Here is a 22,808-nt window from a genome sequence, read left to right as displayed (position 1 = left end):
CTCTTGAGAATCCCTTGGACTGCAAGGAGATCCAACCAGTCCATTCTGAAGGAGGTCAACCCTGGGATTTCTTTGGAAGGACTGATGCTAAAGCTGAAACTCCAGTACTTTGGCCACCTCATGTGAAGAGTTGACTCACTGGAAAAGACTCTGATGCTGGGAGGGATTGGGGGCAGGAGGAGAAGGGGACAACAGAGGATGAGATGGCTGGATGGCATCACGGACTCAATGGACATGAGTTTGAGTGAACTCCGGGAGATGGTGATGAACAGAGGCCTGGCTTGCTGTGATTCATGGGGTCGTAAAGAGTCGGACACAACTGAGCGACTGAACTGAACTGAACAGCACACATACAGAAGAGAAGAGAATATGAAACATACAGAAACGTTATAAACAGACATCCATGTATCCATCATCCATATCAAGAAATAGAATATTATTGTAAGCACCCCTGAAGCCCCCATCCCTTTCTACAATCATTATTCTTCCACCCACCCCAGGTAACCACTGTTTTGCCATTTGTGGTAATCATTCTCTTTATGATTGTACATCCTAGGTAATATCTAATTTTGTATGGTTTTAATCTCAATGTAAAATAATACATTCACTTTTATATTTGTGAGTAGCTATATGTTCATTCACTTTCTGCAGGTAATTATTTTCCACTGTACCATTATACCAGTTTACCCATTCTACTCCAGATGGCTGTTTGGATTATCCTCTATTTCAGATATTACAGTGTTACTGTGAACATTCTTGTTATACTCAGCCTGCTATGTAAGTGCAGCTTTCTGAAGGAAAGGTAGATTTACAGAAACTGTTGTGTTGAATTGTGATATAGCTGCATATTTTCACTTTACTAGATTCTGTTTTCCATTGTGTTTTCCAAAGTGGCCGTAACAATTTACATTACACCAACAGTGTGTGAGATCTTCTGCTGCTCTGTGACTAGACACACATGAAAATTTTTGCCAGTCTTGAGTGTAAAATGATAATCTTGTTGTGGTTTTAGTCTGCATTTCCTTGTTTACTGATGAAGTTGAACACATTTCATAGGTTTATTGGTCATCTGATTTAGAGTTTTTTTAGTTCTCCACCTCTTTTCCCCAAAAGGGTTATTATATGTTAGTGACCTTAAAACTCCTCCTGCCCCTTATCTAAGGGAACGTGCTAAGGAGTATGGCAGAAATCTAGCTTGTAGGAAGGAGCCTAGATCCTTTCAATTTGTTTTCTCCTCTTTTTTTTTTCCCCAGTCCATCTGGTGTTTAGGAAATTTCCTGGCGTTTCACTGATCTCTCTTCCCTCTCTTCTCCTTCCTTTTTCCTGTTCCTAGACTCTGAAGAGACTCATGGCAGATGAGGTAAGGAAATTTTGTTCAGCATGTGCATGGCTCATTTCCTACACTATGGTATTTGCCAGTTGCAATAGCTTTGACTTTCTATAACTTATAAATTGATACGGGTTCTACTCTCAGGTCCTCCCGAAGCTTTTCTCTAACTCTTTGCTCTGTTTGATTTATTGCATGCATTTCCCTGGCATATTCACTGACTTCCAAGGTTAGGCATGTTCTTTAAGCTCCAAGCTGACTTGCTGTCTGGATGCCACTCATATCATTGGAAGCCCCAGAATGCTTGTAGATACTAACTGTTATTTTCAAACAGGTAGTGCCGATAAGCTGCAGTTTATCGGTAGCTCTTTTTTAATTGAACACCTGTCCTTGTGGTTTGAGGAATGATTGAGGTTGGTTGACAGAGAGATGGTATATATAGCCCTGAAGCCTGAAGTACAATAGACTATATTCTTTGCGAAGAGGATTTTGGAGAATATATTTTGAACTTTTGCTGCTTGCATAACACAAGTGCTATGGAGTGTACAGAAGGAAGAAATAACAATGGTTCCTGGTTTTAAGGCATTTCCTTGTTTCTTGTATATAACTTATATCAAAATCATGATCAGACTTAGCTCTTGAAGGGAGAGGTCCTCTGAGGATCTGGTCACAGTTATTATTGGATAGCTAGAGGGAAACTGAGGCCATTTTACTGAGCACTCTGCATATGAGGTGCTTTCAGTTCTGTGTTGCTCGAGGGCTTAGGAATGGCGGAGGAGCTAAAGAGCAAAGTTCTCCTTTTTAGACAGGTTCCAAATTATAGTATTTCATTCCTCTTATCTTTGGATGATGGTGAGAGTACAGAGTCAGTGTAGTGTATTAGATACAGGAAAGACTGGTTCTCTTTTTCACGTCAGAAGAGCCTTAAAACTGCCCACAAACCAAAGGAACCATGGGTGTATAAGAGGCTAGAGGCTATTTGAGGTATGGTTTGTTGTGTAAATAATAAAAATGGGTCACTGCTAATACTTTTTTCTCTTTCTCAGCTGGAGAGATTTACCAGCATGAGAAGTAAGAAGGAGAAAGAAAAGCCCAATTCTGCTCATAGAAACTCTTCTGCATTTTATGGGGATGATCCCACAGCACAGTCATTGCAAGATGTTTCAGATGAGCAAGTTCTAGTACTCTTTGAACAGATGCTGGTAAGTTCCCCGCCTGAAAACATTGATTCTTCTTGAAAATGCTTTTATGAGCATGTTTGTTGTTTAGTCACTAAGTCGGGTTTGGCTCTTTGAGACCTCCTGAACTGTACCTGCCAGGCTTCTCTGTCTATGGGATTGCCCAGGCAAGAATACTGGCATGGGTTGCCATTTCCTTCTCCATAGATAGGCATGTTGGGCCCTTTTTCATGCACAGCCCTCCTTAACTCGCCCTTAATAACGAAAAAACCCTCTAGGTTTAATAGAGAACTTAATAGCAGCTCCATTAATGAAGGGACTAAATATACAGGCACCAATCTGTAGACTGGAATCTGTGAATTAGGGTTAGAAATATCTGATCACTGACCATTTTGTTAGTCTCCTTTAGCCCAGCAGCACTTAAGCGGCAAAGATATAGAGTGGGTGGGCCAACTCATGTGGTAGTGTGATGACTTCCAGAGTAGATAAAGGTTTAAAACATTCACAACAAAATCTCTACAAAGAAGAAACTTTGATGACGTGGAAAGGCGTCATTTGCCCAAGGTCTTCTGTTTAGTGGTAAATCTGGAAAGAGAATTCTGATGTTATAATCACTAGAAGACCTTTAAAGACTGGGGCTGAGGTCGGTTCAGTAATAAACTGCATGGATGACACTGACTTTGCTGCCCTCAGTGAGGACTACTGAGTGAGGACACTCGGTGAATGTCCACTAGTGCTAAGTGTTGCAAGGTTTAGAGTACATGCTTATACGGTTTCATGAGGCCTCTGGATTAACTTGCATTTACAATCTCAGCATCAATTAGAGACTAGTGGAAAGTCTAACTAAGTTAAAAGCATGGGTTTAAAACCCTTAATACAGGGCCTGGTACCTGTGGTAGTAAACCCTCAACCACTACTACTGTTATTGCTTTTCACTGAAGCTTTCAGTTTGTCTCACAATGATCCAAGTGTGTTAGCAGTCTAAGAGTATGCTCTTTCCAGACAGTCTCTTTGGGGCTTTGGATTGCAAATGTAGGTGTCTTCAGGGCAAGGGGAGGTAGCATAATTAAGTTAAGGCTACACAGTAAAAGTGAAAGTGAAGTCGCTCAGTCGTGTCCGACTCTTTGCGACCCCATGGACTGTAGCCCACCAGACTCCTCCATCCATTAGATTTTCTAGGCAAGAGTACTGGAGTGGGTTGCCATTTCCTTCTCCAGGGGATCTTCCCGACCCAGGGATCGAACCCGGGTCTCCACATTGTGGTCAAACACTTTACCATCTGAGCCACTAGGGAGTCCCCCAAGGGCTACATAAGAGATAATAAAAAGGAAAAGAGACTGCAGTAAAATGAAGAACATTTGGCGTTTTTGTTAAAAGCCAGCCACAACTCACTTCCTGGTTTTGCAGCATTCTTGTTGGGAATGCTAGCCCAGTAGTGCCAGATGTTTCTATTTTTCAAGAAGCCAGAAATCTGTACATTTTAAAAAACAACAAAAATTGTTTTTTAACAAACAAATAGCCAGCATTCAGATTTCCCTAATAAAGTCATTAAAATTTTTTTTTATTTATTCAAGTCACGATTCCAGATAGGCTCCATTGTAATATTCTCCTAAGTTTTGTTTGAACTATAGATTTTCCTGCCTCTTTTTTATCCTTTCTATTGCTACAAAAAGCTTCTTCTTTCTTGAAGAAGCTGTTTGACTTTTACAGTTTTCTGTAATCTAAAATTTGCTGATTGTATCCCTTGGTGCTAAAAATTCATATTTTTTATGAAGTCTCTCAAATTTAAAATGTTGAAATTTTTAGAAGACAAAGCATACTTAGAAATTTTAGAAGACAAAGCATACTTCATCTTTGGGACTGATTCAGCCTCAGGGCCACTATTTTGCAATTTTCTGTTCAGTTTATCTGTAAAAGGAGGAAGAAAGCACCAGAAATTGAGTCAGTAAAAAGTCAGATTGCTATTATGGTTTGGTGGTGATGATTCCTTCACACATCACACACATACACATGGAGAAGAAATTGAATATTTCCACTTTTTCCTCCTATACATTCCCATTTTAAATAATATTCTGGACTTGTTAGGGTTGAACTTCTGCTCACAGAGATAGGAAGGTCAGACAGATGGTTTCATATGTAACAGGCTCAAGCAGAGCCTTTCTCCTGATAACACACTCCAGATTATGTCTGTTGAGGGAATTTGTCGGCTTCCAGTTAGTTCTTCATGGAGGCGTTTGTCCAGGGACTTAGTTAACCAGGAGTAATGGGTGTTTAGACCTAGAGTGGCACAGATTTTGCTGATGTTTGAATGGTGCCAGTGGTCCAGTGCTTCAGCCTGAAGAAATTACTAAAGTCCATCCCAAGTGCAGAAAATATTAATGCTTTGTTTGTTTTCTTTCAATAATACAAAGTAAGTTTTCCTTCTGTATTGAGAGTCCATTTTTGATAGGAGAAAATTTAGGTGTATGTATATAAAAATGTCTGTTGGGATTTATACTAAAATGTTAAGCATTTTTATCCCTGAGGAATTCCCATCATCTATAATAGCTTAAGTCCCTGGGGGTCAGGAAAATTTCTTTATTCACTAAGCATTTAGTGTGTTCATCTCTTCACTAAGTACACTAAATATTAAACACTCAAACTTGTAAGGAATTCAAAACAATTTTCCCCCTTTTTTCTCCTGCTGCTAGCTGGATATGAACCTGAACGAGGAGAAACAGCAACCTTTGAGGGAGAAGGACATTGTCATCAAGAGAGAGATGGTGTCCCAGTACTTGCACACCTCCAAGGCTGTGAGTCCTGGGACAGGTTCCCATGACATGGGAGACTGTGCCCTTATCTTGGCCGTGTTTGTTTTGCTACTTTCATAGAACATTTTATGTCAACGTCAGTTCTATTTCATTGTTTTATGTAAACTTACTTATTTTTTACCTTCATTTGAGTTACTTTTCTTATATACTTTTGCCTAAGTCAATCATCATAAAGTATGTATGAGTAATAGGAAAGAAATTCTGAATCTCATGGTTCTGTGCTATGTATAATGGGTGTCTGCCCTCATGTTGTTTAAATGTTATTGACTAATTCTTGTCCAATTTATGACTGAGTCCAGTGTTTACGGACCTCTATTTGCTTCTTTCCAGGGCATGAGCCAGAAGGAGAGCTCTAGGTCAGCCATGATGTACATTCAGGAGTTGAGGTCAGGCTTGCGGGATATGCCTCTGCTCAGCTGCCTGGAGTCCCTTCGTGTCTCCCTCAACAACAACCCTGTCAGGTGAGGATTCTCAGGTGGAAACAGGAGTAAGAGCCCACTGTAGAATTCACTGGCGGGGATTAGAGATCCGAGGAATCAGGGAAGTATGAGAATGTTCTGGATTGGGAGTAAGAAGTTGCCAGGATACACTTTATTTTTGTGGATAAGAATATATTGATTTGATATTGCATTGTTTTTTTCCTAACAGTTGGGTCCAAACATTTGGTGCTGAGGGCCTGGCCTCCTTATTGGACATCCTTAAACGACTTCATGATGAGAAGGAGGAGACTGCTGGGTAAGGACTTCCAAGTCTTGTCATCTTCTAGGTGGAGGGTAGTAGAGGGATTGGCTGTTTGCTGTAAAGGAGGAAATAAGTTAGGACTAGGACATTATATGTTAGCTGAGAATGGGGTTTATCATGGGGGTGACTGGAGGATGAATAATGATTATAGGTACAGGAAAAGGAAGAGGAATTTAAATTTCTCGTGTATACCACATATGATTGTGAGTCTCCCAACAAAGGTTCTTATCCAGTCTGGAAATAGGATCTGATTAGACCAAAGCTATCCCGTGATCTGGTCTGGGTCATACCTCATTTGGAAATACGTATGATCAGTTTGAGACTAACTTTATGATAGCCTTCAGGGTTCAAATAATTCTTGCACTGACTTAGGTTAGGCTTTCTTGAAGCCAACCTGACCCAGTATGGTTTCTCTACTTCTTGGGATCTTGCCAAAGCAAAACACAGGTCCTGGGCCTCCTGAAAGTACAGACTTGAAACCTTTGGTGTAGATGAGGCAAGCAGTAATAGATAGGATGCTATTGTGATAGAATTTAGCCCTTAGGAGCCTACTAGGAGTTAAAGGGGAGATTTTAATATAATACGAAATTCTTGGTTAATGAGAGGATTAGCCAGTTGTTCTTTTCTTCAGCTATCTCTTTTTGCCAGTATTTCAGGACAAAGTGCTATGTGCTAGAATTTACTTAGCTACTAGTTGGGAGTATTTATTTATAAGACCCTTGTTTGTAATTGAAAAGTCAGTGGGAGAGAGGTGTAGGATAAAGGGACTTCACTAATTAAGTCTTATATACACAGAGGCTACGACAGCCGTAACAAGCATGAAATCATTCGCTGCTTGAAAGCTTTTATGAATAACAAGGTAAGATTGTTCCCGTTCTCATTCTGACTCCATCATGACCCCTGTTCTTGCTCTTCTGTTGGCAAACTCAAAAAAGAAGGACCTAGAAATAGAAGATTCAAGGCTTCTAGCTTTCCCTTTTAGTATTGCAACTTTTGATTAACACATACACATACTATTATGTATTTTTCCTCAGATGTAATGTCTGTTTCAGAGGAAAGGCTTAATTTCTTTCTTCTGTTTATACTTTTGTTAATTATTGGATTTCCTGACCTGCAGTTATTAATTTTTGGAAGGTTTACTTTATCCTCTGCTTTATTGTTTTGTCCCCTGTATGTTCCTACTGTAGAATATTTCCTTTTTTTCTCCCCTGTCTGTTTAGTATTTAAACCTAGGGAGCCTTCAGTGATTTGTTCCTGAGTGTAAATCTGTCTTCCTGACTGTTTAATTTTATTATAATTACTCCACTGGCTTGTGGGGGCATTGAAATAGAAACGTAAGAGTCAGTTTTTATTCTTGGAAGACATAGAATTCTGTTGTGTCTGCTCAGTTCAGTTCAGTTACTCAGTCGTGTCCAACTCTTTGCGACCCCATGAACTGCAGCACTTCCCTGTCCATCACCAACTCATGTCCATTGAGTCAGTGATGCCATCCAACCACCTCATCCTCTGTCATCCCCTTCTCCTCCTGCCTTCAATCTTTTCCAGCATCAGGGTCTTTTCAAATGAGTCAGCTCTTTGCATCAGGTGGCCAAAGTATTAGAGTTTCAGCTTCAACATCAGTCCTTCCAATGAACTTTCAGGACTGATTTCCTTTAGGATGGACTGGTTGGATCTCCTGGCAGTCCAAGGGACTCTCAAGAGTCTTCTCCTACACCACAATTCAAAAGCATCAATTCTTCTGCACTCAGCTTTCTTTATAGTCCAACTCTCACATCCATACATGACTATTGGAAAAACCATAGCCTTGACTAGATTGACTTTTGTTGGCAATGTCTCTGCTTTTCAATATGCTATCTAGGTTGGTCATAACTTTTCTTCCAAGGTGTAAGTGTCTTTTAATTTCATGGCTGCAGTTACCATCTGCAGTGATTTTGAAGCCCCCAAAAATAAAGTCTGACACTGTTTCCACTGTTTCTCCATCTATTTTCCATGAAGTGATGGGACCGGATGCCATGATCTTCGTTTTCTGAATGTTGAGCTTGAAGCCAACTTTTTCACTCTCCTCTTTCACTTTCGTCAAGAGGCTCTTTAGTTCTTCTTCACTTTCTGCCATAAGGGTGGTATCATCTGCATATCTGAGGTTATTGATATTTCTCCCGGCAATCTTGATTCCAGCTTGTGGTTCATCCAGCCCAGTGTTTCTCATGATGTACTCTGCATATAAGTTAAATAAGCAGGGTGACAATACACAGCCTTGACATACTCCTTTTCCTATTTGGAACCAGTCTGTTGTTCCATGTCCAGTTCTAACTGTTGCTTCCTGACCTGCATACAGATTTATTCCCATCTCTTGAAGAATTTTCCACAGTTTATTGTGATCCACACAGTGAAAGGCTTTGGCATAGTCAATAAAGCAGAAATAGATGTTTTTCTGGAACTCTCTTGCTTTTTCCATGATCCAGCAGATGTTGGCAATTTGATCTCTGGTTCCTCTGCCTTTTCTAAAACCAGCTTGAACATCAGGAAGTTCACAGTTCACGTATTGCTGAAGCCTGGCTTGGCAAATTTTGAACATTAGTTGTTGTGCCTGCTAGAAAATTATTTTTTCTATGCTCATTTCTGTTTAGCCATTTTGGGAAACGTGTTCTATCCTGTTATTAGTTTGCCAGGGTTGCTAAAACACAGTACTACCAACCAGGTGTCTTAAACAACAGAAGTTCATTTACCTCACAACTCTAAAGGCTGTAAGTCCAAGATCAAGGTGTCAACAGGATTGGTTCCTTCTGAAGGCTGTGAGGGAGGGTGTGTCCCGTGCTTCTCTCCTAGCTTCTGGTGTCTAGCTGGCAAGCTTTGAGATTCCTTGACTTGTATATGCATCACCTAATCTCTGTCTTTGAGTTCACATGGTGTTCTCACTGTTTGCCTATGTTTCATCTTTTTATAAAGACGATAGTTATATTGGGTTAAGGACCTACCCTACTCTAGTCTGACCTAATGGTAATCTAACTGGCTACATCTGCCTGTGACTCTATTTCCAAATAAGGTTACAATCTCAGGTACTAGGGGTTAGGGCTTCAACATACGGGATTTTGGGAGGAACGCCATTCAACCCATAACAACTCGTAAACTTGTCCCTGGTTAGGTGCTCTCATCTTTAAGCCTCCCTTTTCTGTTTTTGTCCTCCCAGTTTGGAATCAAGACCATGCTGGAGACAGAAGAAGGAATTCTGCTGCTGGTCAGAGCCATGGATCCTGCGGTTCCCAGCATGATGATTGACGCTGCTAAGCTGTTGTCTGCCCTCTGCATCCTGCCGCAGCCAGAGGACATGTATGTGACTGGAGTGGTTTCTCTTTTCTGTTTGCTTTTTTATCATCTTCCTTAGTCTTGAGGAATATTGAGTTGCTTCCACTTACTCTTAAATATTAGGTAAAACTATATTTCTTACATGAACACTGTGAATCTTAATATTTAAGAACGTTTTTTAAGAGATACAGGGTGTAATGCTGGTTATCAAAGGTACAGCAGAATGCCTCCTAGATCTCCAGTAAAGTCTGTATTGTCTAGGACAAGGGTTTCTTTTACATTTTTTAAAATTCAGAAGTAACACAAGGTTATTTTAAAAATCCAAACAACACAGAAATATATGAAGTACAATTCAACAATGTCATCCCTTTGGCAAACCCTGTTCTGCAGAGGTGATCACTGTTAATGGTGTGGTGCAGTCTCATGGATCATTTTCTAGCGTAGACAAGTATACTAATTTATAACATACCTGCCACTCTAAAAGATGGTGTCTTAGAATTAAGGAAAGGTGGTGCTGAGTGGTAAAGAATCCACTTGCCAAAGAGGAGATGCTAGAGACACTTCCCCCTGGGTCGGGAAGATCCCCTGGAGTAGGAAATGGCAACCTGCTCCAGTATTCTTGCCTGGAAAATTCCATGGATGGAGGAGCCTGGTGGCCTACAGTCCATGGGACTGCAAAGAGTTGGACATGACTGAGCACACATACGTGTATTTTTTGTACAGTATATATATATTATTTCATATTTATGTAATTATTTATGTTGGGTAGATTTTCTAGGAGTAGGCCAATGTTACTGGCATTAAAAACTGTTAATGTTAAATGCCTCTCCAAGAGTTGTCTAATTTATATACCCTAGAACAGGGGTCTTAATTTGATAAATATGGTTAGGAGTCTAGGGCTGGATTTTTAAGGAGTGCATTTTTCTGAAGAGATGGTCTTTAGTTTCCTGGTGATCTGGCCTCTGCTCTGTATGATAAGAAGAAGAATATGAGAAATTCAGAATGTTGATATTGTCTGTTTCCTAACTGATCTGTGCCCCTGTGTAATCTCCCTGACCAGAGCACCTAATTCTCTCCCTTTCCTCACTCTTGGGCAGGAATGAAAGGGTTTTGGAGGCGATGACAGAAAGAGCTGAAATGGATGAGGTGGAACGTTTTCAGCCACTGCTGGATGGATTAAAAAGTGGGACCTCCATTGCTCTCAAGGCATGTATACCTGTGAAATGACCTACAAGTAGAATTCAAGATAGAAAGACTGAAGTTCATTTGACCTTTTAAAAGAACACATGGAGTGGTTACCAACAATGTATTTTATATTTCAGAGTTCTTTCTGAAGGGAAAATGGTTACTCTTCTCTCTAAAAAGCAGGGAAAGAACTGTTTTCCTCATTACGAGATAGAAAAAAGGCATGGTATTTATTTACAAGCTGGGAAAACCAAGGCCTAGAACAAATTGCACTTTCAAATCCCCGGAGTTCTTCCACCCTCTGAGCTCTCTGGACTGTTTTTAAACTGGGTTATTTTGCTGTGGCAGAAAGTCATTTTTGTCCTTTCTGTACTGCATCTGCTAGGTTATATTTGGGAGCCTCAGAATGCATGTAAAGAGAATGGGTCTTGATCTCTAGGAGCTAACATTGACAAAGCTGCTGAATTTTCTTATCTTAGGTGGGATGCCTGCAGCTCATCAATGCTCTCATCACACCAGCTGAAGAACTTGACTTCCGAGTTCACATCCGAAGTGAACTGATGCGCTTGGGGCTGCACCAAGTGTTGCAGGTGAGAGGCAGCTCTTCATTAGAAAGGCTGGGCTGGTTCCTCCTGTCCCTATAGCCCCACCACCCCTGGGATAACTTCCATTTTCAGTTTAAAAACCAGGTCGAGGGAGTTCCCTGGTGGTCTACTCGTTAGGATTCAGCACTTTCATTGCTGTGGCCTGGGTTCAGCTCCTGGTTGGGGAACCACGGCAGGTCATGCAGCGTGGCCAGACAAACCAAAAAAACACAGAGTGAAAGGTGTGAGTTTCTAGCCAGCATCAGGCACTTCTGGGTTCCCTGACCTGTATTTCTGACGTTGACAGGACCTTCGAGAGATTGAAAATGAAGATATGAGAGTGCAGCTTAATGTATTTGATGAACAAGGAGAAGAAGATTCCTATGACCTGAAGGGACGGCTGGATGACATTCGAATGGAGATGGAATATCCTTTTACTGACTGGGTTGAAGACAGACAAGACATTCAGTTGTTTTCAGTTATAGATCCCTATATGGAATGGTGTGTTGATGATGATCAGAAGAGGGCCTGTCTTCTTAGTAGATAAGGCAGGTGTCTTTTGATTGCTGTGGATTTATTTACCTCAGCATGGACTAGAGAAATTGGGAAAGGTCATCTGAGGGTTGCTCAGCATGGAAGCAGCCCTCATAGTTAGTATAGATCTCCTAGAACACAATAGCTTAGCTTATTCAGGTGTGGAACTGGTTTTGGAAGGACATAGGCAAGTCAGGGAATAGGGCTGTAACTTGTATGTGCCCCTGAGACTGACATGGGGAATAATTTGGTTACCTATCGATATTTTCCACAAGTGACTTTGAGGCACTTACCTTTTTCTTTCTGTCTGTTGCTTGATTTTCAAGCCAAGTACTGGGCATTTTGTGTCTGTGTATAGTACCACTGACTCACTGGTCCTCTGGCCAAAGGAAGTTTACATAGCTTAAAGTTTAGGGCAGGGTGTACAGGAGGAACAGCTGTTAGAATAGAAGTGGCATCTTGTTCCTTTTCACAAGAGTTGTCAAGCTACCTGTCAGACATATTTTCTAAGTATATGATTTCCTTAGCCTCTTCTCCTTTTCCACTGACTTCAGTGAAATCTTCCAGATTCTCTTAAACACAGTGAAGGATTCAAAGGCAGAGCAGCACTTCCTGTCCATCCTGCAGCACTTACTCTTAGTCCGAAATGACTATGAGGCCAGGTGAGACGGTAAACCTTTAGGAAGATTAATCTGAACCTAAATGGAGAGAGCAAAATCCAAGTGAACTGCCCTCTTTCACAGTGGGGTGAAGGCGATAGCCAAGGAAGGCAGCAGTATAAAGTTTTTTGATGTTGGAACAGGAGATTCAAGCCATAGTCTAGAGATTCAGCAGTAGTCCTGTCTGTCACAGGCAGGGTCTAGCTTGAATTTTAGATGGAAAAGGGTTTGCACTGGGAGACAGATGGCAAGAAGTTTTGACTTTCTGAAGTAAATGCGCACAGCTGATGCGGAAGAGGGGGATTTCTTAGCATGGCAGCAGTACTCTGTCAATTTTATGAAAAAGTCTTTTCCAGGACATTTATCCTCAGATCCTTCTATTGTCAAAGCAATTTACCTTTCTTGATCCTGAATACCAAAATTATATTTTGGTTTTCCATTAGTAACCTTGTTTTGTTTCTTCTGTAGACCGCAGTACTATAAGTTGATTGAAGAATGTATTTCTCAGATAGTTCTGCATAAGAACGGGGCTGATCCTGACTTCAAGTGCCGGCACCTCCAGATTGACATTGAGGGACTGATTGGTAAGTGTATTCATCTGTTTGGTTCCTCGTGAAACATTGCTTCCACCTTTCATTTTCCATCTTTCTTTCAGTGAAGATTTCAGAGAAGGTACTTTTCTAGCCCATGGGTATTTCCATTTTCACTCTTTCTTTGGTGATATAACAATATCTATGCTAGGAATATACAGGCTTCTAGTTTATTTCCAAAAAATTAAAAAAATTTTTCCCTTCTCATACACCTCCCCACCTTTTGAAGGGACTTCAGGTATTGTCTCTAACTCCTGCTGGCCCCAGAGATTCATAAGTACTACTTGTAGGTATTCTCTGTGCCACCCAGCATGGTGGCCATACTGTGTAACAGGCACTCAGAAATTATATGTTGAACTTAGCTGAAAGTTCCATTTCTTTGTCTCATACAGAACATTAAGAAGGATAAGAAAAATAACCAAAGGGAAACCTTTGCTCCTTTTGTTTATATGGAAGGGCTTAGTGAGAGGGGCAGAGGAGAATTGGGAACTTGACTTCCTGACTCTTTGCTTTCTTTTTAGACCAAATGATTGATAAAACAAAGGTGGAGAAATCAGAAGCCAAAGCTACAGAGCTGGAAAAAAAGGTATGTATGAGAGATCAGAAATAATTGAGCTATATCTTTCTTTCTTTGTTTAAGGGTTGTGATTTTTCCAACATGTGACATAGTTACCCATGATATTTTGGAAGCGTTCAGCACACAGTAGCAGTTCCTTGGGGAAACCTTTCTGGTATAGGTTACTCAGTGGAGAAAGTGTGATCGTGGTATAGATGTGATCATGAAGAGCTGGTCAGTTGTGAGTTTGCACAGTTCATGGGCCCCCGAGCAGGAGGAAGACAGGTGGCACTCTCATATAATGTTGTCAGCACTTGGGTTTGCTTGATGTCTCAGGCCTCTTAGCCATAGAATAATAGGAACTGGAATATGTCTGAATTCTTTTTCTCTTTGATTAAGGGCTCCTATTGTTGATAACTCTGATCCTTGAGACTGTTGGCATTGTGCACCTTAGCTGCCCTGGTTAAATGTCCTTAAAATCTTGGTGGCGGTGGCTTTTTTTTAAAACCACTCCCAATTATAGATAGTCTGTGGAAATAATCCCTGGCTTTCCCCTCCTTTAACCTTGATTTTAAGGTCAAAATCATGGTGGCCTGTTTTCCTAGGCATTCCTTGGGTCAGTGAGCTCAACAGATAAAGGATTAACACAAAACAGTAAATTATGGGGAATAACACTGGGCTTTTGCTGAGAGGGAGAACCTGATTTCTTTCTCTTCTAGCTGGACTCTGAGTTAACAGCTCGGCATGAACTCCAGGTGGAAATGAAAAAGATGGAAAGTGACTTTGAGCAGAAGCTCCAGGATATTCAGGGAGAAAAGGATTCATTGGATTCTGAAAAGCAAAAAATTGCCACAGAGAAGCAGGACCTGGAAGCAGAAGTGTCTCAGCTCACAGGAGAGGTAATGTCCCAACAGGGAAGGCAGAGTGACCTGTGACTGCCATCAGCAGCTTCAGGGTGAGCCTGTGTGGGAGCAGGACTCTGTCATCTCACAACTTGGAAGAGTTCAGTTACTAATAGGTAATCTAGTTAGGTGATGCATATTCTTTAAATCATGAACTGTTTTGGGAATAAGTAATACATAAGATAGACAATTTGGAGAATACATAACAACACAAAGAATAAAATGAGTCACAGAACTACTCAGAGATAAAGATAATATTTCTAGTAATTTAGAAATATTTTAGTACCTTTAGGAGTAAATACTAAATAAACTGTTCTGTTTACTAATTTTTTCTTACTTTAGTCATCTCTGGACAGATCTGTGCCTACATACTCTCTCTGCAGTTATAGATATTTATATGATCTGTGATACCTGATAACTTGATCACTTTATGTGGTTATATTACTACATTTATAACACATGTTAATTATATAACTAGAATATTTAGTTTGCTTGATCTTTGCAATTTCTCATCAAAGGGAGAATTTAACATAAACTTTGAAGTTGCCTTCTTAATGCAAAGCATACTGAACTAAGAACATGAATACCTGAATTCTAGTTTTGTCTCTGTTGCTAAGTAGCTCTGTGACTTTAGGTGGAGCCTATCAACTCACTGTTTTCACTCCCTTCATGTGTAAAATGAGAAGTTTGGATCAAGTAATTTCTTAGGTTCTTTCCAGTGGTCCCTGAAGTGGAATGAGACATATTCCTCTTGGTGGTATTTCCACAGGTCGCCAAGCTGTCCAAGGAACTGGAAGATGCCAAGAAAGAAGTGGCTTCTCTCTCTGCTGCAGTTACTGCTGTAGCCCCTCCTAGCAGTGCTACTGTTACCCCTGCCCCTTCTTTACCTGGCGACTCTGGGCCCGTTATACCCCCCTTATCAGTCCCCACACCCCCTCTTCCTGAGGCCAGTGTCAGTCTTCCTCCACCACCTCCTGCTCCTCCTCTACCTGGGTGTGCTTTCATCTCCCCACCTGGGGGTCCTAGCATCCCCCCTCCTCCCCCTTTGCCTGGAGGTGGTGGCATCCTCCCACCTCCTCCTCCCCCTTTGCCTGGAGGTCCTGGCATCCCCCCACCTCCTCCCCTTCCTGGAGGTCCTGGCATCCCACCACCCCCTCCTCCCCTGCCTGGAGGTCCTGGCCTCCCCCCACCCCCTCCTCCCCTGCCTGGAGGTCCTGGCATCCCCCCACCCCCTCCTCCCCTGCCTGGAGGTCCTGGCATCCCCCCACCCCCTCCTCCCCTGCCTGGAGGTCCTGGTCTTCCCCCACCCCCTCCTCCCTTGCCTGGAGGACCAGGAATGCTACCTCCCCCTCCCCCTCTTCCTGGTGGAATCCCTCCACCCCCTCCATTTCCTGGAGGCCCTGGCATTCCTCCACCTCTCCCTTTTGGAGTTCCTGCAGCCCCAGTTCTGCCATTTGGATTAACCCCAAAGAAACTTTACAAGCCAGAGGTGCAGCTCCGGAGGCCAAACTGGTCCAAGGTGAGAATTTCTGTCCGTCTCTTCATTAGTAGATTAAGAAAAAAAACCCTTCAGCTTCCTACCTTGTGTTTTGTGCATGGTTGGACTTCCCTTTCTTATGGTTCACGTCTGTGTGTCTTCAAGTTCCACTCATGCATATGTTTATTCAGCAGATAATAGACATACCCTACATGCCAGATATCACTTGGGAGAGTTCTTGGAGCCTGTACTCTGCTAGAAAACCTAAACTTATCCTACAGTTAATGTTTTTTGCCCTTTTTACTGAGGATATGAGTGCCATGATACTGCATAGTTTGATAATAGTCATTTCACTGATCTGCAAGGTACTGATAATTTTACTCATCCAAAAGTCATAGATTTATGGATACAGCCCCCTACCACCTCTGCCCATCCAGTAAATGAGTTACACAGGATATGATTGCACAGGTATGGTATGTATTTGAGACCCTTACGATTCTATATCAGTCCTTTGCTTTTGGAAACCAAGTGAAAATAAAGGAACTTGTTCATAAAATGAACGAATTTGGTACATTTAGCCACATTGATGGGGAAAGTGTAATGTAAAGCAAGGGAAGATGTAAAATAAAGCCTTATTGCTTCTAAAAGTAGAGGATTTGGGGTTAGAAGGAGGATAAGCAGCATATCTGAGTCTAGTTTCTGAATAAACGCCACTAAGCACACAAGCTGGAATCATCATCTGGTCTACCACAAAGAGCATAGCTGTTCTCTGTGCCCCAGGTTAGTCTCACTCTAGTAAGATGTTGATAGCACAGCCAGCTGCTGCTTTTGCATCTCAGTCAGTTTTCTAGGATGGGAAGTACAGAGCTCAGCTTAGTAACTCTTAACACCTGCCTGTATCTACAGTTTGTCGCTGAGGACCTTTCCCAGGACTGCTTCTGGACAAAGGTGAAGGAGGACCGATTTGAGAACAGTGAACTTTTCGCCAAACTTACCAGTACCTTTTCTGCCCAGACCAAGAGTGAGTCCTTTCCTCTTTCTGGCAAAGGGCCAGACTAGGACTTAGAAGGTTCTTTAAGGTGGTCTCCCATTTCTTTCCCTTCCCTGGTTGAGGACTGAAGAGAGCTGGTGGGGGAGGTTTCTTATTCAGAAGAAAGTAAGCTTGGTTTTGTATTCTGGGGATGCTGGAGTTGGCAAAGAGAACTGTTGCACGTAGGTGTTTTGTCCTCAGTTTTTGTACATATAGGTATTTTATGTCAGTGGAGCATGTGGGGGTGTGAGATTAACATCAGAGAGCTCAGGCTGGGCCCATCTTGAAAGGATTCTGGCACTGCCTTTAAGGCGCCACCATCAAACCTATATACGTAGTTGATCAGAGTTGGGCAGGGTCCTTAGTATTAATAGGTCAGGTGGCTGAGCAACTGTCTTTGTATAATAACAAAGAACCATACGTGATCCCTTTTTTTTTCCATTTCTTTCCAATATCTGATGCTTTCTCCTTCCTGGCCATTTGCTCCTGCAGCTTCAAAAGGTAAGAGTACTGAAGAGCCATGTAGTTGGGTCTCTTGAATATCAGAGAAAACAGTGAAACAGATGTAAAGGAATTTCTCTTTGAAAACTAAGACTAGAAACTGGGGACTGATTTCTCTTTTGCTAGTTTTTTTAAGAGTCCAGAAGGACCAGTAACTCTGATGTTAACTGACAAGGACGAAAATTATTTTAACTCAAAGCTACCATATACTTGTTCTTTCTTTGGAAGGTGAGGGACAGCTTAAATAATAATGCTGTTACTTTACATTTGTGTTGTGTTTTACAAATTTGAAAGTTCTTGAACATATTTTACCCTGTTAAGCCTGCAAAGAAACCTTATGAGATAGGCAGGGTGTATGTCGTTTCCATTCCATAGTGTTCATAGACTGGTTAGTTAAGTAGCTTGCCAAAGGTTTTATGACCAGATCCAGGGATCCTGACTTCTGGTCTGTCTTTTCATATAAATTCTTGCTTTTCATCTTCACCTTCGTATCTTCCCTTTCATTTTAGAAGAGCTGATCTCTTTTGGCCTCTTCTTTCTTCACTTCCTAATTTTTGTGGTTTGATGCTGTTTTGTGATGGGGCATTGTAGTTATTTCCCCAGAGGGATGCAGTATTTGAAAAATACTGTCATGCCTAATGACAGTTCATTTCAGTCGCTCAGTCGTGTCCAACTCTTTGCGGCCCCATGAATCGCAGCACGCCAGGCCTCCCTGTCCATCACCAACTTCCGGAGTTCACTCAGATTCACATCCATCGAGTCAGTGATGCTATCCAGCCATCTCATCCTCTGTCGTCCCCTTCTCCTCCTGCCCCCAATCCCTCCCAGCATCAGAGTCTTTTCCAGTGAGTCAACTCTTTGCATGAGGTGGCCAAAGTACTGGAGTTTCAGCTTTAGCATCATTCCTTCCAAAGAAATCCCAGGGCTGATCTCCTTCAGAATGGACTGGTTGGATCTCCTTGCAGTCCAAGGGACTCTCAAGAGTCTTCTCCAACACCACACTTCAAAAGCATCAATTCTTCAGCGCTCAGCCTTCTTCATAGTCCAACTCTCACATCCATACATGACTACTGGAAAAACCATAGCCTTGACTAGATGGACTTTAGTCGGCAAAGTAATGTCTCTGCTTTTCAATATGCTATCTAGGTTGGTCATAACTTTTCTTCCAAGGAGTAAGCGTCTTTTAATTTCATGGCTGCCGTCACCATCTGCAGTGATTTTGGAGCCCCCAAAAATAAAGTCTGACACTGTTTGCACTGTTTCCCCATCTATTTCCCATGAAGTGATGGGACCAGATGCCATGATCTTCGTTTTCTGAATGTTGAGCTTTAAGCCAACTTTTCACTGTCCTCTTTCACTTTGATCAAGAGGCGTTTTAGTTCTTCTCTTTCTGCCATAAGGGTGGTGTCATCTGCATATCTGAGGTTATTGATATTTCTCCTGGCCATCTTGATTCCAGCTTGCGCTTCATCCAGCCCAGCGTTTCTCATGATGTACTCTGCATATAAGTTAAATAAGCAGGGTGACAATATACAGCCTTGACGCACTCCTTTTCCTATTTGGAACCAGTCTGTTGTTCCATGTCCAGTTCTAACTGTTGCTTCCTGACCTGCATACAGATTTCTCAAGAGGCAGGTTAGGTGGTTTGGTATTCTTATTTCTCTCAGAATTTTCCACAGTTTATTGTGATCCACACAGTCAAAGGCTTTGGCATAGTCAATAGAGCAGAAATAGATGTTTTCCTGGAACTCCCTTGCTTTTTCCGTGATCCAGCGGATGTTGGCAATTTGATCTCTGGTTCCTCTGCCTTTTCTAAAACCAGCTTGAACATCAGGGAGTTCACAGTTCACGTATTGCTGAAGCCTGGCTTGGAGAATTTTGAGCATTACTTTACTAGCATGTGAGATGAGTGCAATTGTGCGGTAGTTTGAGCATTCTTTGGCATTGCCTTTCTTTGGGATTGAAATGAAAACTGACCTTTTCCAGTCCTGTGGCCACTGCTGAGTTAGAACCTAATAATTTTGTATTTCCATCTTCTACCAGCTTTTTTGTTTATTTAGAGGTTTATTTTGATCCTAGTGATAACAATTGAGTGCAACTTTAGAGCATTCCCCTTCACCAGTCAGAGCATTCCCCTTCACCAGTAAATAAGCATTTTTAAAGACAATTACTACCTTTTTCCTTAAGTGATCTGATGATACTAGGCTGCACTTTGTTCTAATAAGAAACCTAATGGAGAGAGTACCCTGGTGCCTAGTAATTAGGATTCGGTGCTTTCACTGCAGAGGCCCAGGTTTGGTCCCTGGTTGGGGCATCATCCCACATGCTACATGGCATACCTCTGTTAATTGTTCAGTCATGTCCAACTCTTTGCTATCCCATGGACTGTAGCCTGCCAGGCTCCTCTGTCCATGGGATTCTCCAGGCAAGAATACTGGTGTGGGTAGCCATTCACTTCTCTGGGGGAAATTTCTGATCCAGAGATTGAACCCAGGTCTCCTTCCTTGCAGGCAGATTCTTTACCATCTGAGCCACCAGGAAAGCATGACAGGACCAAAATAAAAACAAAAACCAAAACAACCCATGCTACTGGCAGCTGTTAAGTATATGTATGTATCTGGGAGTCAAAGATCACAGTGCTCAGGCCTGTCTTGCTTCCCTAGCATTCAGGCAAAGGTGCCTTTTCCTCTAAGAGATTTACTACCTTCTGAACTAAAGTTCAGCCCAGAAAATTACTTCCACTCTCTTAGTTAAAAACTCTGTGATAAGGACTTATACTACTATAGAATATCAACAAAGACTGGTTGACAGTGAAAATCAACATCAAATTTGCTAATCTGTAAGTTCACAGAATCTATCCCTGTATTGGCTTCTGGTGTCACTTTCTTTCTGGTAGCTTCCCTGAGTGCCGCTGCAAATGACAGGGTCCCTTTTCCTCCCTGCTCTGTCACCATCCTTCTTTTATTCTGTACATTTGTATTGCTGTTGATTGCAGCAGAGTTTTCTTCAGTTTAGTGGTTTTCCTCAGCGTTTCATTCCCACTATGAATTGGTATATAATGTTTTAACCTAAGCAAGACCTTATCCCATCTTTTATTATTTTTCAATAGTGTAACCAAACTTCTCAATGTTCCTTTAGTCTCAGTTTCTGCTCTGGAAACTACTTTCTAGTCACTGATGATTCTAACTTCCTGACAGCTTTGGCTTCCCCACCCCCTTAAATTATTCTTAGAAAGAGCTGTATCTTAATTTGAAAAGAATAAGTATGAATTAGTCAATTTAGTGTCAGTTTTGATTTTCATGCAGTAATAATCATCAGTAATAGTTTGTTGTTACTTTGATTAAGGACAGTTCTAGCTAGTCTTTAAATATCTTTATAGGTAGGACTTTCAGGTGTTAAATTGTCACCCTGTCTTAATTTCCCAGTCTTTTTTATTAGGAAGCACTAGCGAGGGTAGTCTTGATAATTATTAAAACATGAGCAATTTTCTAAACAGCCTAAATTTTAATCACTTTAAGAAATTCCTGGAAGAGATTTTTTTTTCCTGCCAAACAAGTACTTATAGTTTACCCAACTCTTAACAGTTATCTGCAACACTCCCATGCAATGAAACTTTCCTACTTGTCATCAACCACACTAGATCTCTATGTTTCTAATTATCTTCCAACCCAAAGCAAATACTTCTTCCTTTAAAAATTATTTCTTTGGATTTTCAGTGTTTTACTGACTTCAATTTTTTTTTTTCCTTCTACATTTTCGTGCTTTTCTTCCCTTTGACTTACTCTGCAAATCTGTGGTGATGTAAGCAGTATTTGAATGTCAGGGCTGGTTCTAATGTGTGTTTCTCAGGGACAGATAGTTGCTTGACATCCAAGTAGCAGGTGAAGGTGCTGTATGTGGACCCAGTGCCTCAGCATGCACTGTGATCCAGGGACCTCACCTGCTCTCTGCCTTTCCTGAGCAGAGCCTCCCTTTCTTGGTGTTCTGGTTGGCAAACTTAATACAGACTCTTCCCAGGGAGCCCTTTTCTTGCAGCCTGGCCCCCAAAAAACATTTTAGTGAAAAAGACTAGGATTCTTAGAGTTTAGGTTTTCATCAGGTAAAGAATTTCGAGCTATAGAAACTTCAGAGGTGAGGACTCAGAGGACCTAGAGTCCTCAGTGTGAAAGCAAGGTTTCTGGTTCTTTGAGCATCTCTAGCATGACATTGCAGAACACCTTCATTCTTAATCCTTTTTTCAAGTAGGTAACCAGTTTCAGTAACCACGTCTCTCATTCACAGTCTTAATATTGATGCTATAATTAAATTATAGGTAAATACTCAGTAGTAGTAGTAGTGTTAGTCACTCAGTTGTGGCTGATTCTTTGTGACCCCATGGACTGTAGCCTGCCAGGCTCCTCTCTGTCCAAGGCATTCTCCAGGCAAGAATACTGGAGTGGGTAGCCATTCCCTGCTCCAGGGGATCTTCCTAACTCAGGTATCAAATCCCAGTCTCCTGCATTGCAGGCAGATTCTTTACCATCTCAGTCACCGTTACCACTCTATTTCATCTTCCAGATGAAGAAGTAGAGGTATTGGTTAAATAATTTTTTCAAGGCTCTATGGTAAGTGCCAGAGGCAGGATTCAGACTCCAGACTGTGACTCCAAAGTCCTGCTCTAGCCCCCTGCTTTCCAGATGTGTATGTTCCTGCTTTTAAGAGCTTCTGAAGGCTGAGATCAACACGAAAGCTTTGAAGAGGGGGATATGCTGGCTTCTGCTACCACCTCGTTCATCATGGCACCAGTATCCTTGAATTGGAAGTAACTCTTATGAGTACAAAAAAGGAGCAACGTTCGATTAGGAAAAGTAAGATATCAGATATTTAGGGTTGAAGAAGAGAAGCCATTTTCTGATTACAGTATATTCAACTCTAGTCAAACTAATCCAGCTGGAGAAAGAAGTACAGCATGCATGTCTAGTACAGTAGACGTCTTGCTTAGATGATTTCAGCCCAGCAGTTGCCAGTCTTGATGAGGAAGTCATTTGGACACAAGGTTTTCATAATATTACATTGTTTCCTCTCTCACTTGCTAAATACTACTCTCTGCTGTTTGTTAAGTGTGGCTGTATTCCTCTTACATTTTAGTGATAACCTGCAACCTTCCATATAGTGACTGGCTCCTCCAGGAATGACCATTAAAGACAACATCCACCTTACTCTTGACATCTGCCTCTTGTAGTCAGAGGTCTCCAGCCATTGCTTCATTAAGGTTCGGAAAGATGTGTGCTGTTTACTAAGAGAAGAGCTAAGAGAGAGGAGTGGGTGAGTGAGTGAATGAAGTCGCTCAGTCGTGTCCGACTCTTTGCAACCCCATGGACTAAAGCCCACCAGGCTCCTCTGTCCATGGGATTCTCTAGGCAAGAATACTGGAGTGGGTTGCCATTTCCTT

The 22,808-nt window shown here is 41.6% G+C and overlaps 1 protein-coding gene across 1 annotated transcript in view; it reads left to right on the top strand.

Annotated features, from left to right (window-relative positions):
* The window catches only part of DIAPH1 (diaphanous related formin 1), a 117,383-nt gene that overhangs the window by 32,742 nt on the left and 61,833 nt on the right, over positions 1 to 22,808 (top strand). Inside the window, exons 2-17 of the mRNA XM_069589878.1 lie at positions 1,334 to 1,360; positions 2,374 to 2,529; positions 5,196 to 5,297; positions 5,646 to 5,776; positions 5,964 to 6,050; positions 6,852 to 6,915; positions 9,244 to 9,383; positions 10,457 to 10,565; positions 11,024 to 11,134; positions 11,436 to 11,554; positions 12,208 to 12,324; positions 12,790 to 12,905; positions 13,433 to 13,497; positions 14,187 to 14,366; positions 15,139 to 15,888; positions 16,753 to 16,867. Of these exons, the coding sequence (XP_069445979.1) occupies positions 1,334 to 1,360; positions 2,374 to 2,529; positions 5,196 to 5,297; positions 5,646 to 5,776; positions 5,964 to 6,050; positions 6,852 to 6,915; positions 9,244 to 9,383; positions 10,457 to 10,565; positions 11,024 to 11,134; positions 11,436 to 11,554; positions 12,208 to 12,324; positions 12,790 to 12,905; positions 13,433 to 13,497; positions 14,187 to 14,366; positions 15,139 to 15,888; positions 16,753 to 16,867 (2,389 nt within the window). The remainder of the gene's footprint in view (positions 1 to 1,333; positions 1,361 to 2,373; positions 2,530 to 5,195; positions 5,298 to 5,645; positions 5,777 to 5,963; positions 6,051 to 6,851; positions 6,916 to 9,243; positions 9,384 to 10,456; positions 10,566 to 11,023; positions 11,135 to 11,435; positions 11,555 to 12,207; positions 12,325 to 12,789; positions 12,906 to 13,432; positions 13,498 to 14,186; positions 14,367 to 15,138; positions 15,889 to 16,752; positions 16,868 to 22,808) is intronic.

This window comes from Ovis canadensis, chromosome 5 (genome assembly GCF_042477335.2).
Source record: "Ovis canadensis isolate MfBH-ARS-UI-01 breed Bighorn chromosome 5, ARS-UI_OviCan_v2, whole genome shotgun sequence".
NCBI lineage: Eukaryota > Metazoa > Chordata > Mammalia > Artiodactyla > Bovidae > Ovis > Ovis canadensis.
This window is presented reverse-complemented; position numbering and strand designations above follow the sequence as displayed.